The sequence below is a fragment of the Prionailurus viverrinus genome, chromosome A1 (assembly GCF_022837055.1).
Source record: "Prionailurus viverrinus isolate Anna chromosome A1, UM_Priviv_1.0, whole genome shotgun sequence".
Taxonomy (NCBI): Eukaryota; Metazoa; Chordata; class Mammalia; order Carnivora; family Felidae; genus Prionailurus; species Prionailurus viverrinus.
The window spans coordinates 101655158-101672111 of record NC_062561.1 but is presented as its reverse complement, the minus strand read 5'-3'; the positions used below and the strand labels follow the sequence as shown (position 1 = coordinate 101672111).

The 16954-nt window shown below is 41.9% G+C and overlaps 1 protein-coding gene across 1 annotated transcript in view; it reads right to left on the bottom strand.

Annotated features, from left to right (window-relative positions):
• The window catches only part of SNX24 (sorting nexin 24), a 159549-nt gene that overhangs the window by 2200 nt on the left and 140395 nt on the right, over positions 1-16954 (bottom strand). Inside the window, exons 4-6 of the mRNA XM_047875941.1 lie at positions 5668-5762; positions 4301-4333; positions 3701-3765 (exon numbers count right to left, since the gene is read on the bottom strand). Coding sequence (XP_047731897.1) covers positions 3701-3765; positions 4301-4333; positions 5668-5762 — 193 coding nt within the window. The remainder of the gene's footprint in view (positions 1-3700; positions 3766-4300; positions 4334-5667; positions 5763-16954) is intronic.

The following is a 16954-nucleotide window of genomic DNA, read 5'->3' as shown; positions in this document are numbered from 1 at the left end:
TGGAGCCACGAGCCAGTGATCGGAGCAGGGAGAATACGAATGGTAAGCTGCACAGGGGGACCTATCCATCACACGGCTCAGAGGTTCAATTTCTAAACTTCAAGCTGCACATGATTATACCCAGGATCTATGCTAAGCCACCCACTTTAAATAATATAGTTATTATGTGAGGAAATTAGCTGGTCCAATACTTTAAGACAAAAACTTTACGACAAACACTGTTCACGTAGTAATCCAACCTCAGAGAGTTCCTACCCTGTAAAAGCACTCGCAAGGCAGGGCAGAAATGTTCTCGGAGGAGTGGACTAGGCAGAGGAGCTAGCCATGTGGCACGTCTGTGGCAGGAGGGACCCAGGAAGGATCAAAGACTGAAATGGGGGCCAGGGTGGAAAAGGGAATGAGGGATGCCTGGGTGGCTCAGTCGGTTAAGCAGGTTAAGCTCTGACTCCTGATTTCCGCTCAGGTCATGATCTCATGGTTTGTGGGTTCGAGTCTCACATTGTGCTGCTCACTGCTGTCAACACAGAGCCTGCTTCGGATCCTCTGTCCCCCTCCCTCCCTCATGCCGTCTCTCTCTTTCCCTCTCTCTCTCAAAAATAAATAATCCTTAAAAAAGAAACAAAAAAGAAGAAAAGGGAATGAGGGAGAGGCCTGGGGGCAGGAAGGCCAACTCAAGCACAGGAACTGGTTTCATCTGAAAAGCAACGGGAAGCTCCTGAAGGAATTTAAGCAGAGGGAGAAGGAAATGAATTGTGTTTTGCAAAGATGACCCTGGCTGCCATTGAGAGTAGACAGGAACACGGTCAAAGAGGTGACGAGTTCCACATGACGAGCGAGGGACTTCATAATAGTACCTACCTGATAGGCTGTTGTAGAAACTGGTGGGAGAAACAAAGCACTTGAACCCGACCTGGGCACACGGTGAAGTACCAGCTACCATCAGTACCAAGCGCTGTCTAATTACCGGGGATCTAAGTAAATAGCAGTCCCTGCCCATGCCACAGAACTTCTACGCTAGTCAGGGAGGCAAGCAAATGAATATGCAGACAAAATAGGTTTTAAGAATATCTCCAAGGGGTGCCTGGGTGGCTCAGTCGGTTAAGCATTCGGCTCTTGATCTTGACTCAGGCCATGATCTCATGGTTTGTGAGATCTAGCCCTGCATCTGGCTCTGTGCTGACAGAGTACAGCCTGCTTGGGATTCTCGCTCTCTCTTTCTGTTCCTCCCCTGCTTGTGCTCTCTTTCTCTCAAAATAAATAAACTAACTTAAAAAAAAAAAATGTCTCCAGTACAGGAGCATTCATTCAATCACCTTTGGGCGATGACACTTGATGTCTTATTGTTTGCTCTTATCCAACACGAAGTTAACATAATTTTCCATAAAACATATCTTTCATAATCTGCAACAGAACTTAAGCCTATATATGTTGATCTCAATCAGAAACCATGATTTTGCTAAGTGCATTTTAGTTCTAAAAGTTTTTCTCCCTCACAGAGGTATACTGAAACCAAGAGCCATAAACGGAAATATTGATCAATCTTCTTAAAAAATTTTTTAAAAATTCTTTATTTTTGAAAGAGACAGAGAAACAGAATACAAGTGGGGAAGAAACAAAGAGAGGAAGACCCAGAATCTGAAGCAGGCTCCAGGCTCTGAGCTGTCAGCACAGAGCCTGATGCAGGGCTCGAACTCATGGACCGTGAGATCATGACCTGAGCCAAAGTCAGATGCTTAACGGACTGAGCCACGTAGGCGCCCCATAATGATCAATTTTTAATTAGATGCCCAAACAGCATATATGAACATGCATTGTTAGCATATAGGCATTTATCCTTTACCGCCCAAAATATAAAAGTCTATTTGAAGGTTAGTGATTTACATCATCAGCATATTTCATATGGATTTAAGTAAATAAGCTCGGCAAAAAGGACAATATCATGAATTACTCAGAGAAATTCTGCACCACCTGGACAGGTCCAGCAGTGGCTTAAAGGCAAAGGGGGAAAATGAAACAGGGCACGGGGCTTGAGGGCAACAGGATGGGAAGGTGAGGAAAGACCTCTGTGAGCAGGTGCCGTGTGAACGAGGGTGCAGCAGCCAGCTGTCCTCACAGGTGCCAGGGTGCACACCTTGTGAAGGGCATTCCCAGCAGAGGGAACAGCACAGGTCAAGGTGCTGTATTTACTGTCCAGCGAGTGGTGAGCATTTGCTAGATGCTGGAGATTAGCAGGTAAACACGAAAAAGAAAAAGAAGGGAACAAAGTATGCCATCACTACTATAAAGGAAGCAAACGGGCAGGACGCTAATCAAAGTGAATGGAACAGTGGGGTTTTTTTTATTCAAAAAATTTCAGTATTTATTTTTGAGAGAGAGAGAGAGAGAGAGACAGAGCATGAGCATGAGCATGAGCAGGAAAAGGCAGAGAGAGAGGGAGACACAGATCTGAAGCAGGCTCCAGGCTCCGAGCTGTCAGCACAGAACCCGATGCGGGGCTCGAACCCACAAACCGTGAGATCATGACCTGAACCAAAGTCGGACGCTTAACTGACTGAGTCACCCAGGGGCCCCTAATGTGTACTTTTTAAACACAGAAGCAAATGCTAGAGAAAAGTGATTAAGTATTCCTCACTGAAAAGGATTTTATAGGAAAAATACTATGAGACTATACTCTTATATAGCAAAGGAAGCTCCCTCTGATCAGGGTGTTAAGAATGGACCCTCGCCAGAGCCGGGCTGTGTCCTGCCAGCCTTCTTTGAACTGACAGCTAAATCAGGGATCTCAGTGCATGGACTGCGGCTACAGAACGGTCCTTTCTCTCTTGCTGGTGATAAGGTTTTATTGTCAGAATGTAGGAATGGTTTCAACAGATAATTTATCTACGGGCTGTTTAGCTGCCATGCTATTTAGTTACTCTCAGAAACAAAGGCTGAAAATTCACTCTGTGCACAGAGCACACAAGAAGAAATCAGGCACCAGGGGTCTGCCCATCAACTATGGAGACTGGGCAAGTCAGGGACCTCCTTGAGCCCCGATTCTCTCATTAACCAGTGATGATACCTGCCCTGCCTAGTTCATAAGGCTGTTAAAAAAATGCAATGAGATAATGTCTGAGAATGTACTCACAAAGAGCTGGGCAAGGGAACATTTTGAGAGGGACTCTGAATAATTTAAATTTCTTGGCACAAAGAAAGGACCCATCTAAAATATTGATTATATTTATGCTTAAATGAATTCATTATATTTAAGTATATATCTTCTAAAAATATACATCCCATCACCTAAGATGCCATAAATGAAATGGAAGTAGAGATACACATGTGATATATGCAGACAGCTTTTGGGAAAAAGCATTTAAATAAAAAAGAACCAGAGTCTTGGAATCAAACCTCAGCATCTGGATAAAAACATGCAGAGACCCAAATAACATCATAAAAAAGAAAAGACGATAAATACCTTTCCTCCTTATTACTCTAATTCAAAATCGCCTGGTAAAGTAGAAAGAAAAATTACATTTCTTGCCGAAAGCCCTGCCCCAATTAAAATTCTGAATGTCTCTTACACCAAGAGCACTGTTTTATTGGCAGATTATTAAGCCCTGGACCAATGTCACTCTGTTAGACCTGTATTAAAAACGTGGTTTATGTGGTGCAGGGTCAGATCAGTAAAGAGCTGTTAGCAGATGACAGGTTTGATTACCGCTGGCTGCAGGCAAGACGTATGGATCCCTGAGGAACAGTAGCACCGGCTGGTGGGACAGTTTGCTGGAAAGGTCAAGAACAGGCATGTCAGCATCAGGGGACGACGGTAAACAGAAAACACTACAAACTAGCTTTGAGGGGATCAAACTGCTGTGTGGGGACATCTCAAGGTTTATGTATCTAACCGCGTGGGTGAAGGATAGCAAGCCGAGTTACAGGGAATAAACAAGCCGGGCGCTCACCTTCTAAACATTTCTTTGTGGAATCTGAAGCAGATCTACAATCTATACGATAAATCACTGCTGAAAAAACGTCGCTGTCGTCTTTTTTAATCTCGTAGCACAATTATTGATAAAAGAGTATTCTTATTACTTGCACAAAACAAAGCAGGGCTCCTATGGCTTCCCTCCTGGATATAACTGTTTACTTCTCTAACTTTCTATCAAATATTTATAATCTGAAAATCAATTTGCTAACAAACGTTTTCAAGAAGATCATGACTTGATACCCTTACACCAGGGTTAACTAAACATTTCACAAAACCACAGTCCTATTCCTGGTTTTATGTAAGTCTTGACTGGCCAGTATTAGTTCTTACCTTGATTCTTCAGATTCTGTCTCATCAAACGATCTAAAAATTTTTTTAAAAGAGGAGAGAAAAAAGACCATATAAGTTGGGTGACTGTTTACGCCAACCAAGGAAAAAAAACCAGCCAGCAATCCTAGAGCTCCGAAATGGGAAACATTTTGAAAAGAAAGGGGTTTTTCCAGAGTCACAGCATGACTGACGCCTCCTTCTAAGGAATCTTGTGAGCACGATATTCTCGAATGTCAATCTTCCTGACGATCACTTAAAAACCTGATGGTTTTACTTTCAGACTTGTACAAGGGAGAAACGATTTCACTCTGTCATTTCCCACATTTCTTCTTAAAAACATCCCTCTATAAACCCCCACCTCATAGCAAGTACATGCAAGTCAGAACAGGGCACACTGACAATGCCTGTTATTTGGTGAGCAGTGTGTGTGTAATTCTCGCTCTGGGGTGAGTGGAAGGTGGCCCTGAGCAAACACTGCCAGTGAGGGGTCTAGTGTCTGCAGCGTCTCGTCCCGCGGACGGCTGGGGTGTAACACGACTTTGGGTGTGGTCAGCTGGAATCTTATAGTTCGAATGAATACAACCCTTTCCTCTGCTTGGGCTCCCAGAGACTTTGTGATGATGTGTTTCTCCGTAATGGATTTAATTGGTCAGGGGTGTTGCTAACTGCTTTCGGCAACAAGCTTCACGCACGTCAGGGGCCCGGAGTTGGGTGAGGAGCTTGTCTCAGAGTTAATTCTGCAGAAGAACACCTTCCCAAGTGCTGAGGGTATCCAATGTTTGGTTCCTTGGAAGACAAAGACGGGGGTCTGCAGCCCCTCAGGAAAAGGTTCTGCGAGAGAGGCAGCAGGGCAGCAGAGAGAGTTCACACAGGAAGGCCTGGGCTCTACCAACTACAAGGTGAGAGATTGTGGGAAAGATTCTTAATTCTGTGTCTCTACAATAAGGCACTTGGGTAAAATCATCTTAAGGTCCTTCTCAGCTTTATGATTATGTGACTGTATGTGTATGGGGATATAGACCTAGCTGAAGTATCCACAAATAAATATATGAGTCTCTCAACAGGCCATCTAGGTTCATAACTCCTGTCTTGTAACATCACTCCATGAAGCAGCAGAACTTAAAAAGTCAATTCCTTAAGTCTAAAGCTGAGTTACTAAGCCTTGGTCATTTGGCCACAATATAGTGATGAGGGCTGATGAGGAATTCCTTTGACTACAGGCAGGGGGCGCGTGAGCGCTGTCCCAGCAGAGAGAAGGGGTGTGGCCAGGCTGGCCCTTTCCAGTACCAATGGGGTTATTGGTTAGGCCAACAAGTGACTGCAGAGAGTTTCAAATACATGTCCAATGGGTGAACAACAATCCTTACCCACAACTCTCTGCCTTTGGTAGAGAGGGCAAGTGTCGCACATTTAGGAAATCAAGGAACAGCTTGGGGAGCTCTTCATTTTCTAAAATGACAGCCTGAAAAAGTAGAAAACAGAATGGAGAGAGTAAAATTTGCTAGGCGATCTATCCAACGAACTACTTCCAAACATCATGAGCACCCATCTACGTTCTTAGCAGTATCATTCTTCACACTCTGTATGGGGAGTGGTCCCCATCTTACCCACTAAGAATTCAGGAGACATGCATGCTGTTCACTGCCAGCAAATAGTCCATTTCATCTATTCTCTCACCCAGTCGGCATTTACGGAACATCTACTGCATGTCAGGTGCTGACAAGGGCGCAAGTCAGTGGGCGACCAGGCAGATGTAGTTCTTGCCTTCGTGGAGGTTCCAATCAGAGTATTTTAAAAACCTGGGTACGTCAATAATACTGCTAAGATATGTACATCAAATTTTCCTTACTGAGTGATAAGGTGGTCTGGGCTGTGTGTGTGTCTATAAGAGATTGCTATTGTTTAGGAAATTTTTCATATGGCTTTGCTAACTGGAAGAGTGAGACAAGATCCCTCAGCTCTCACCTCTTTGGGCATTAGGATTAAGTGACATTAATTGCTCTGTGGACAGCTCCACTTAAAGGGTCAGTAACAACTTTACCACTAAGTGTAAATCAGCATATATACTAAAAAAAAAAAAATCTATACTGTTCTTCCATTTAGGGAACACTGCTAAAGACGTGGCATAATGGCAGAACCATGTCAGTTCTCGGCTATCCGAATTATGCAAGTGCAAGGAGAAATCTAATGGAGAACTAGAGAGTGCATTTTCATGGGTACCTATTTTTTACAAAGAGAACCATGGTGTGTGAACCGACTGCACATCTGCCCCTCCCGCACCTTTGTTTTGTTTTTGTTTTCAAAGACCATGGAGAAAGCATCAAAGACTGTACAATAATCTCTGAAAGTAACAGAACTCTCTTCAAGGGTCCTTTTCATATTGTATCACGGTTCTCCTCCCCACACCCCAATAAGCATGTGTGGTTTACAGGACAGTGAGAAGTGATGGTCAAGTATCACTCACACGGCTGATCAGGTACAGCTGTGCAGCGTGATGCATAAGGCTCCAATGACAAAAAGGCCAAATGATGTATATTTAAAATACCTAGCTCAACATAATCTGTTGCTTTTAGTCATAATTTACGCACCGAGTGGTTGTATTTCTAGCACAGTTTGCAGATAGTTGCCCAGTTCAGGACACAGAAATGGAATGAACAATATAGGCTGACCCCTGCACTATGCTAGTGGCTCAACCTTCCTGCTGTTCAGTTGCTGGAGAAGACTCATCTGGAAATCCAGCTCTGCCTTGGTCTCTTCCTATTCCTTACATAGCCGGCTATACCCACTGAGGCTTAAGGACAGTAAGTAAAGAAGCAGGAAAACAAAGCAATACACAAAATAGAAAAAAAAAATCCCTTTTCCAGGGGCATGCTTTCATTACTATTTCCACTGACCTTCACCTAAATTTTTATCTACTCGAGGAAATTTTGGGAGTGCCTCTAAGGTCATTATTTCAGTGCCTGGAACTCAAAGGCTGTAAAAATCATCATATATATGAAGCTCCCAGGAATGTTTGCTGTCAAGTTGCAGTGATCATTTCCTCGTTTCTAGATATCTGTTTAACAGGATGATACAATACCTATCTGAATAATAAAGCTTAATGTTGTAACAAATACAGAGCTGGTAACCCAGGCAATAGTTTTAATTATGTGTACAAGTGGTAGCTTTCAGATTAAAAAAAAATGGGGGGGGGGGTAACACTCTTATCTCCACCCCCACCTTTTAAAATAAATTAAATCAATAACAAGTGTGGGACACTTTTAATGACCTGAACTACTTAATTTCCAGGATCTTTAGACATGCCATCCATCACCGCAGTATGGAGGAAGACATCTCTTGAGTGTTCAGGGGGTTAGTTTGGTTTTATTAATGCAAGATTTAGGGAATTTTAACAAGGTGAATTGTTTATTTGCCTTGACAGATTGGCTTACAATGCACTGGCTACATCTACAACATGATCATTAATGACAAAAGACAGGCAAAAAGCTGTTTACACTGCAACACCAGGACAGGAATTAATCCTGCTCAGCCTCCCCAAACAGAGTAACTACAAAGAGATGATCACATTTTTTTTTTTAGGTAAGATATACTTGCAAAAAAAGGAACATCGAAAACTCCAGAAATTTGTGAGCATTTTTGTTAACTGTTCGCTGAAAATTCTCAAATAATATTTTTCATAAAAGTCACCAATGTGGATTTCAGGATTTACAGTTGTAAAGAAAGTAGCATTGGGGGAAGAGGGTGGGTCAGTTAAGCATTCAGTTATATGGGGGCAATACCTCCTAAACTCTGCTAAGGCTTGTAAGAAAATGATTAATACTTCAATCCAAACAGACATAGAGTGTAAAATGGTAGTTTACCTAATGTAATATAATAAGTACAAGTGAAATGACTGTCATTAATTAGCGCGAAGATGCACAAGAGAAATTACATGAGTTTCAACTAGATTGTCCAGTTCATAAACACACGATCTCACTCTCTGAGAACCCCAGCAGTGATGTGGGGCCTCATGACTGTTCATTTACAACTTTTTCTATGAGAAGCTTTCACTGAAGAAGATCACTCCTTAAAACTGCACCCTGGAGCGTTCCACCTTCTTGGGACCTCAGTCAGGTCTAAATACCCAATTTTATTCAATAGGTAAATAAATACATATAAACCTATAATAAATAAAAAAATATTCTATATAAATATAAATAAATATAAAATAACTATATAGAAGTTACATTTTAGATATCAAATTAAGTTTCCCCATTGCTATAGCTTGCTTAGTATGATTTTTTATTAATTTTCAATGTTTCGTCATTTCCATTTCTTAGAGAGGCAGGATGGTGTGGTAGGACGTATGGAGCTTTAGGACAAGAACTGGGTTCCAACACCCCTTATTTTTCTACCTTATCAGCTTTATAAAATCCTGTGGCTACCTCACAGGATTAGTGTGAGGATAAGATGATGTGATGTCCCCAAGAGTCTTTGGCACACCATGAGTCTTCGACAAAGGTTCATTGTTTCCTCAGAATGTCTTGTTATATCAATTCCCAACAACCTCTTTTATTGGTTTTAGAAGTTTGGATCGCTGTCCATCTAGTGAGCCGGGGCTTCTTTCCAATTTTAGTATACGTGCTGCCGAAGCGAGCACAAGCCGGGGCTTCTTAACCCTCCATGATTCATGGATCCCTTTCAAAATTGGATCAAACCTGAGAATCTCGTTTGCTGCAAAATATGCATACATATATAACTGTGCTGACAGTGGCAGGGGGTCACAGGCCCCTGACAGTCCAGCCAAGGACACCCGCTTTCAGTTCCCGTATGACAGTAATGCTGCTGGGCATACTCTTCATTTGGCTGGGAGCCTGCAGCACTCACTGTTGGCCAGCTCCCCAAAGGACACGCTGGCCCTCTTGTTCTAGTTTTCTGCCTCTTTGTCAATTGCAACCCCCACTGGGCTGTGTGCTGCCTTGCTATTAGAATTCATTAGTGCTTTCCGCTCTGGGCTGTGGTTGAAAATATTTATCTGGCAGTGGGGCTAACTTTCGGAAGGATTCTTTCTGGTGGTTCAAAATCTACTAGTGCATTGAATTTAGAAAGGAGTTCAGGGGTGCCTGGGTGGCTCAGTCGGTTAAGCATCTGACTTCAGCTCAGGTCATGATCTCATGGTTCGTGGGTTCGAGCCCCGCGTCGGGCTCTGTGCTGACACCTCAGAGCCTGGAGCCTGCTTCGGATTCTGTGTCTCCCTCTCTCTCTGCTTCTTCCCCTGCTCATGCTCTGTCTGTCTCTGTCTCTCAAAAGTAAATAAACGTTAAAAATTTAAAAAAAAATTAAAAAGGAGTTCATACTCATGGCTTCTGTGTCTTTCATACGAAATTCGAGAATTTAGCAATCTGTAGTGTTGAGGGTTCACAAGGTTAGCAAAACGTGGAGGAAAATATTGTTTAAACGCCCATCACTGCTGGGTCAGAGTACAACCGAGGAGACATGAGTCCCCTACATGTGTTACAAGAGGAGCATTTTGAACTGCTGTGCAGTGATGGCCCCAGACCCAGTGCTATTTAGTCGATTAACTGATCACTGTGATGGTAGAGGTCTGACACTGGATCCGAGTTTGGACAGATGGCTGGACAACTCATTTATGCAGCAGGACAACACAATTCAAAAATGAATATGGCAAGTTAGAGAAGAACTTGGAAATAAATCCCATTAAATTCCATTTTACAGGTATAAGTAATGAATCAAATACCCCAAGGGGCAGAATTCACACCACAGATGTAAGACAAAGAGTAGGTGCTTGTATACAAGTGCTGTTGTCTCGAGTGGTAGGTCAGCAAAAAGAGTTGCTTCCAGAACTTTTATAAAACGAGCTAAGCAATCAATCCTCTTGCTCCCCTTAATGCAATATTATCTAGCACCCCCAAAATGAGAAATAAGAATAAATTTAGAAAGGCTTAGGGGCGCCTGGGTGGCGCAGTCGGTTGAGCGTCCGACTTCAGCCAGGTCGCGATCTCGCGGTCCGGGAGTTCGAGCCCCGCGTCAGGCTCTGGGCTGATGGCTCAGAGCCTGGAGCCTGTTTCCGATTCTGTGTCTCCCTCTCTCTCTGCCCCTTCCCCGTTCATGCTCTGTCTCTCTCTGTCCCAAAAATAAATAAACGTTGAAAAAAAAAAAAGAAAGGCTTAGAGGTGAGCAATGAACATGAAGAAAAGGCTCAAAATCATTTCCAAAAGAGGTCACCCAATAGCAAGTACCAAGCACAGAATGATGTGTCGCTGGGCCAAGGAGTGTGGTCCTTCGATTAACTGTTTTTGTTTTTTTAAAGGAAGGTGGAGATGTTCAAAGCTGCTGGAATGAGAAGAAAGCACTGTGCAAACCAGCTGAGAAGGTACCTGTCTACATCTAATTGAAACCTGTGCAATAAAACAAGCAAAAGTGGCCCATGTGGGGGAAGAGCCTGCTATGTTAAAAGCTTCCAAACAGCCTGGGCTCTGAACGTCTTTTAGTTGCGCTTTGATACACATGCAGATTGTAGAAGCTGTAGGATTAACAGAAGAACGCACTGAAGAAATGTGCACGTAATTCATCACGTAGGAGCCATGCAGACTAAAACCCAGGTTATTATTAAGAGGTACATGGGCAACGGGGTAAAATCAAGAACTGAAACAAGTGTGTGCTATCCTATGTATGTAATGGAGGGCTGTTGCTGTATCCAACTAGGATACGCATAAAAACTGGGAAATTGAGTGCAACTTGTAAGAAGCAAAAAATAATAATTATTATTCTTTACACAGTGTTACTCGCTTTCAGGATAATAAATAAGTGACTTTGCATACAACAGGTTTCCTGCAGAAACCTCACTCTAAAAGAATGGGTGCCCAAAACAAAAAACAAAACCGAAAAAACCCCCAAACCAAAAACCTCATAGTCTACAAAAACATTTACAAAAAAATTGCCTGAATAGGGCAAAAAAAACAACAGCATTGCTACCAGCATCCCCCGCAAGCTCAATGTTTACTCCAGGAGAAATGTCTTTTTTATTGAAAAGGTGCAATTATCATCATGTAACACAAATCACAAAATCCCGATTTTTCTACCTTATCAGCTTTATAAAATCATGTTCCCAGAGGATACCATTGATTAGTTGCACATGTTCTTTCTGTGACATCCCAAATACTTAATTGTCAGTTATCTTTTCTTCTTCAGTAAGTAAAATGCAGTCACAAAATTACAGAGGGACCTGTTCTGCCTTAACCTTTGCTAGATGCCATCATGCAGTGGAAAACACTGGTAAAATATCACAGGATAACGCCATCCGACAAGGGAGACATATAAACACTGTAATGATTTCCCACGAGTTTCCATTTTAGAAAATTGTCACTAAGTCGAGCATAAACGGTGACACATCTCCACCGAGGACACGGCGAAATCGAACGCTGGCATTCTAGTTAGGTCCAAACCTACCCAGCAGCCAATTATAACAGGAACGGAACATCTTGTTGAAAACTTGGACAAGACCACTTTGCTAACCTTCCGAGATCGCTGCACAAAGCTGCACTGTTTTCACTGATTTGATCCTTTTATTCTCTCCTCAAAACGTTAAAAAAAAAAAAAATTTCTTCCCTATCGTCGGTCAAGGTTTGTTACAAACTGCAGGGAACCTCTCTTGTCACAACAGCCAGGATGCTGAACTAAGTTGGGAGCTTTTCAGGAGTCTTTAAAGCCCTGTTCCTCCTCCATCTGGTTTGGTTTGAAATGTTCGTTGGGGTGACAAAGTTCATGACAGGTTTTCCTCTCTTTGCCAGGAAAGATGCTTCATACCAGACCTGCCTCAGAGGTGCAGCTAAGAACAGAGAGGGAGAAAAATCAATGCCTCCTCACTGCAGTAAGCCGGCTGCAGTGTCACTGTCCTCTGGGACCGAAGCTACCAGTGCACAGAGGCTCTGCAGTCCTCAGGCTTCTGCTCACCTGCACCCCAGCAACTGCTCAGAATTTCAAAATTGAGTCATAGTAAGCTTATCAAAGGAATAAATACTTACTATTGTTTAATGTTTATGTATTTTTTTGAGAGACAGCGAGCAGAGGAGGGGCAGAGAGAGAGGAGGACAGGGGATCCCAAGCAGGTTCTGAGCTGACAGCAGAGAGCCTAGGCCGATGCGGGGCTCGAGCCCACGAACCGCGAGATTGTGACCTGAGCCGAAGTTGGATGCTCAACCGACTGAGCCACCCAGGCGCCCCTCAAAGGAACACTTTTAAAAAGTCAGATGACCACCTAAAAAAAAAAAAAAATCAGATGTGTGTCTGAAGAGCCCAGTGTTGCCACGTATCCTTCATTTTGTGTGTGACACCATTCCCAACATGCACCTAACTCTGTGTCTGGAAAAACTGCACTGTTCACAGAATTCAAAGAGACAAGTGCTATGGTTTCACAGGGCTTTACAGACTATCTTGGAAGAAATCTGAGGACCTTGAATGCTGAATGCCACAAGAACCTATTTTAAATGGTAAAGAAAAAAAAATATGTGAAAAGAAATAATGTAATTTGGCTTACGAAAGATCTTAAAGAAATTCCATTTTATAGCTAAAAAGACCAAACTCATCGTGGAACAACAGAAACTGAAACACCAAGCATCTTCAGAGCTATTTTAATATAAAAATTTATGTGCTGTGTACTTCTGGAATATTCATCAAACACCTACTGGGTACAACCACTGACACAATGGTTGGCCAAACAAACAGGGCATACAGTCTAGTGGGGAAGATGAATGGTGTTCAAACAATCCCAGTAATAAGTGTAGGATTACAAATGGAAACAAGTACTTTGAAGGAAGTGGCTAGCTGTTTTAAGTGTTAGCAACAAAGCATCCTTGTTAACCTATGGAGCAAAGGAACGCTTCCCTGGGAAGGTGATCCAGGAACTGGGAGAATGAGCTGATAGGGCAAAGGAGCGGGATATTTCAGACACACAGCATAGCATGCTCAAAGCGGGAAGCGTGGTCATATTAGAAAAACAGACGCCAGTGTGGCTGTGTCTGAGAAAACAATGAAGCTGAGCTGGAGAGGCTGGGGGGGGGGGGGGGCTTCTGGGTCATGTCAAGGATTGTACTCTTTTTCTGTGGATTTTGGGGCCAGTGAGCAGTGTTACCTGTGTGAGTGGTAGGTGGGGTATCCGGGGACACATGATATGATCTGAATGGTATGGTGACTATAAATGGTGACAGCAATAGTGCCCCTCAGATCCAGCATTAAATCCTTTCTCTGGCTGTCTCTAAATTCCTTATTTTATTTTATTTTATTTTATTTTATTTTATTTTATTTTATTTTACTTTATTTTATTTTGAGTGAGAGAGCATGCACGCATGAGCAGGGGAGGGGCAGAGAGAGGGGGAGAGAGAATCTCAAGAGGCTCCACACCCAGCTGGGAGCCCAACTCGGGGCTTGATCCCACGACCCTGAGATCATGACCTGCACCAAAATCAAGAGTCAGATGCTTATCCAATGGAGCAACCCAGGAGCCCCTCTAAACCACTTCTTAATCAAGCCACTGAGTTCATGGTAACAACTATATTTTCATTTCTACTGGTTCTTTTCTAAATCTACCTGGCCTATTTTTCTTTGATGTTTGATCTTTTCCTATGCCTTCAATTATTTTAACACATCTTCATTTTTGGTTTTCATTAAATTTCCTTTACTTAAAATTCTTGGGGTTTAATCCTGTTGTTTTGTGTCTGTTGACTCTCACTCATAGCTATTTATTTTCTTCTGTGTTTTGTAGTTTTGATTCATAAGCTCATCATCAGCAGGGCATATCTGTGGGACAGTTCAGGTCAAGTTCAGGTATGACCTTTCTGTGTGATTTTGTTTCTGTTCCTAGGAAGCATAACCCTGACAGGGATCCCTAGGATACAATCAGCTTTCAGCCAATGATTACGTTAACTTTTCAGATTGGAACTTACGAGACCCTGTGGAAACTGAAAAATATAAACCTTAAACTCTCATAAAACCTGGTTGGGAAGCATTAGGAAAACTGTCCATGTTCATTATGTTTTTCCTAGGTCAGTGGTCTCTAAAGTAAGCTAGAGGCATGTGGGAAATGCAGCAAGATCACCACGATTCAGGAAAACAGATATTAGAATTTCTTTTTATTTTGGGGCCTGGGTGCCTCAGTCGGTTAAGCATCTGATTCTTGATTTTGGCTCAGGTCATGATCTTACGCTTCATGAGTTCGATCCCCGGGTTGGACTTTGCACTGGTGGTACAGAGCATGCTTGGGATTCTCTGTCTCTCCCTCTCTCTGCCCCTCCCCTGCTTGCATTCTCTCTCTCTCAAAATAAATAATAGACTTTTTAAAATTTTAAATTAAAAAAATAAATCTATTCTTTCTAATAAAAAAAAATGTTTATTTATTTATTTTGAGAGAGAGAGAGAGAGAAAGTATGAGCAGGGGAGGGGCAGAGAGAGGGAGACAGAGAATCTAGAGCAGGCTCCACACCAACAGTACAGAGCCTGACGCGGGGCTCGAACCCACGAACTGTGGGCCAAAACCAAGAGTCGGATGCTTAACCAATTAAGCCACCCAGGCACCCTATCCTTCCTAATTGTTAATGTATGGATTTATACAGGAGCACAGTTATATAAGTTATTACTAAATGTGCATATATTCGAATGTTTTGCTCAAACATTTTTCATGATAAGGATCTTGGGCCAGTAGACTCTGCCGTTGACAAGAGAGCACAATAGAGCTGGTAAGATCTGGTGAGACTCAATCTATCCAGACAACACTTGTGAAACAGTCTACTTAGCTTAGTTTATCCTTTTACTAAGAGAGTAGCTCCACTACCGGAAACGCCCTTCCTGCCTCTTTTCAAATGGCCAACCCCTACCTCCAAGTCTCCGCTCAAGCATTATTTCCCTTAAGAAACTTTCCCCAAACCTTCAGTATGCTAAATTCTTTGTGAAAGAAACAAAAACAAACAAACCAGAATCATTTCATGTGCTGTGTGGATTAAGAGTGGACTCCCAAAAATAAACATTGAAAAAAAAAAAAAAAAAGAGTGGACTGAGTCATATTAACTTTCCAGAATTTTGACCTACCAAATATGGACATTTTCACAGTGGTTTAAAACTACAATAATATTTACTTAATGCCTACTTTGTGCCAAGCCCCTCATCTTAGTTAATTTTCACAATACGGTGAGACACCATCATCATGCAAATTCTACACAGGAAAGATTTGGGGCTCGGAAAGGCTAAATCACCTGTGCGAGGTTTCTCAGAGGGTAGGGGGCAGTCAGGATCAGAAGCCAGGTCCCTCCAGCTTGAAAACTACTGGACCAAGTGATGTCTCCATTCGGTCATTCACTCATTCCATAAGTATTTACTGACATGTATTGTACTGTGCTACAAGTTTAGCTCTTTTCTTAGTGAAATTAATTGGAATCCTGATTTTTCCCAAAATATATTTCCCACTGTATTTATAAATTTAATTGACCCCATTGACAAATGTAAAGGAGACACTGAAACTGACTCTCTTAAAATACATTCCTGATTTTCCTTGGATTTTAAATTTATCTTAACATCTCGACTAATTCTTACATCTTACTATTCTTCTTACAGAAGAAGAAAGGCAATAAATTCCATTAATCTCTGCCCTATATTAAAAAAAAAAACAAACAACAAAAACAAAACCACCAACACCTGAAAAAACAAAAGCATAATCCAAAAAAAATCTGGCCTCATAACACTTCAAAACCTATTTGACAATCTCTGACCAACTCAATTCCTTTTTGACTGGGAAGAATACTTTAAAGCCACATTTTATACACTTTTGATCTGTTCCAATGACCTAATTATATGTTGAATAACAATGTGACTCAATTACAGATTATAGATAACACCAGCATTTGTGAGGCATTTCCCTGATGATCCAATAAAAACAAATCAAAACAAACAACCAAATGAAACAAATTCTAAAAGCAATCATAAACTGACTGCTTACCTGTAAGGCAAAAGTAAGACCATGGGATGAACATTTGAATAAAACTTATTACAAAGCACACCAAACCTGATTTGGTAATTCAAATAATGGGGGTTGGGGAGGTAAGACACTAATTTAAATACAAATTATAGGATATGCTTATGGAAAGGCTGTCTTAATACTTTAAAGAAGAAATAGTAATCAGAACTGGGCTTGTGTGGGGTTGCCTGGAGACAGCCTCAGGAGACTGGTTTTTAATGAAAGATTTACAATTAGAATAGCCTAGGCATGTGGATGAACTGATGTTTTTAAAGTATTTAAAGGGCTTGAAAACAATCTGCTCTCTCAAGTCCCTTAAACCTTCCTCCAACTACCTAATTTATGCCTCTGATTCACTTAAGCAGTCTCCTTCTTCATGAACTGTACACTTGGAGCCAGCTCCGGCACTGATGGGGTTCATGTGGTGGGTCAGATCACTTAGGACTTCCTAGGCCTCCACGTCCTTATGACACAGCAGTTAAGACATAGGACACCAGGCAAGTATCTTTTCTTTTTTTTTTTTAATGAAGACCCCTAACGCCATTTTATATTTGTCAAATTATGAGTACCGCATTGAGTCTCCTGTGTAAATGCTATAGTTGTTATTTTGCAGGAATTTAAGACCCTTGGATGAGCAGAACTCATGGTGTTTG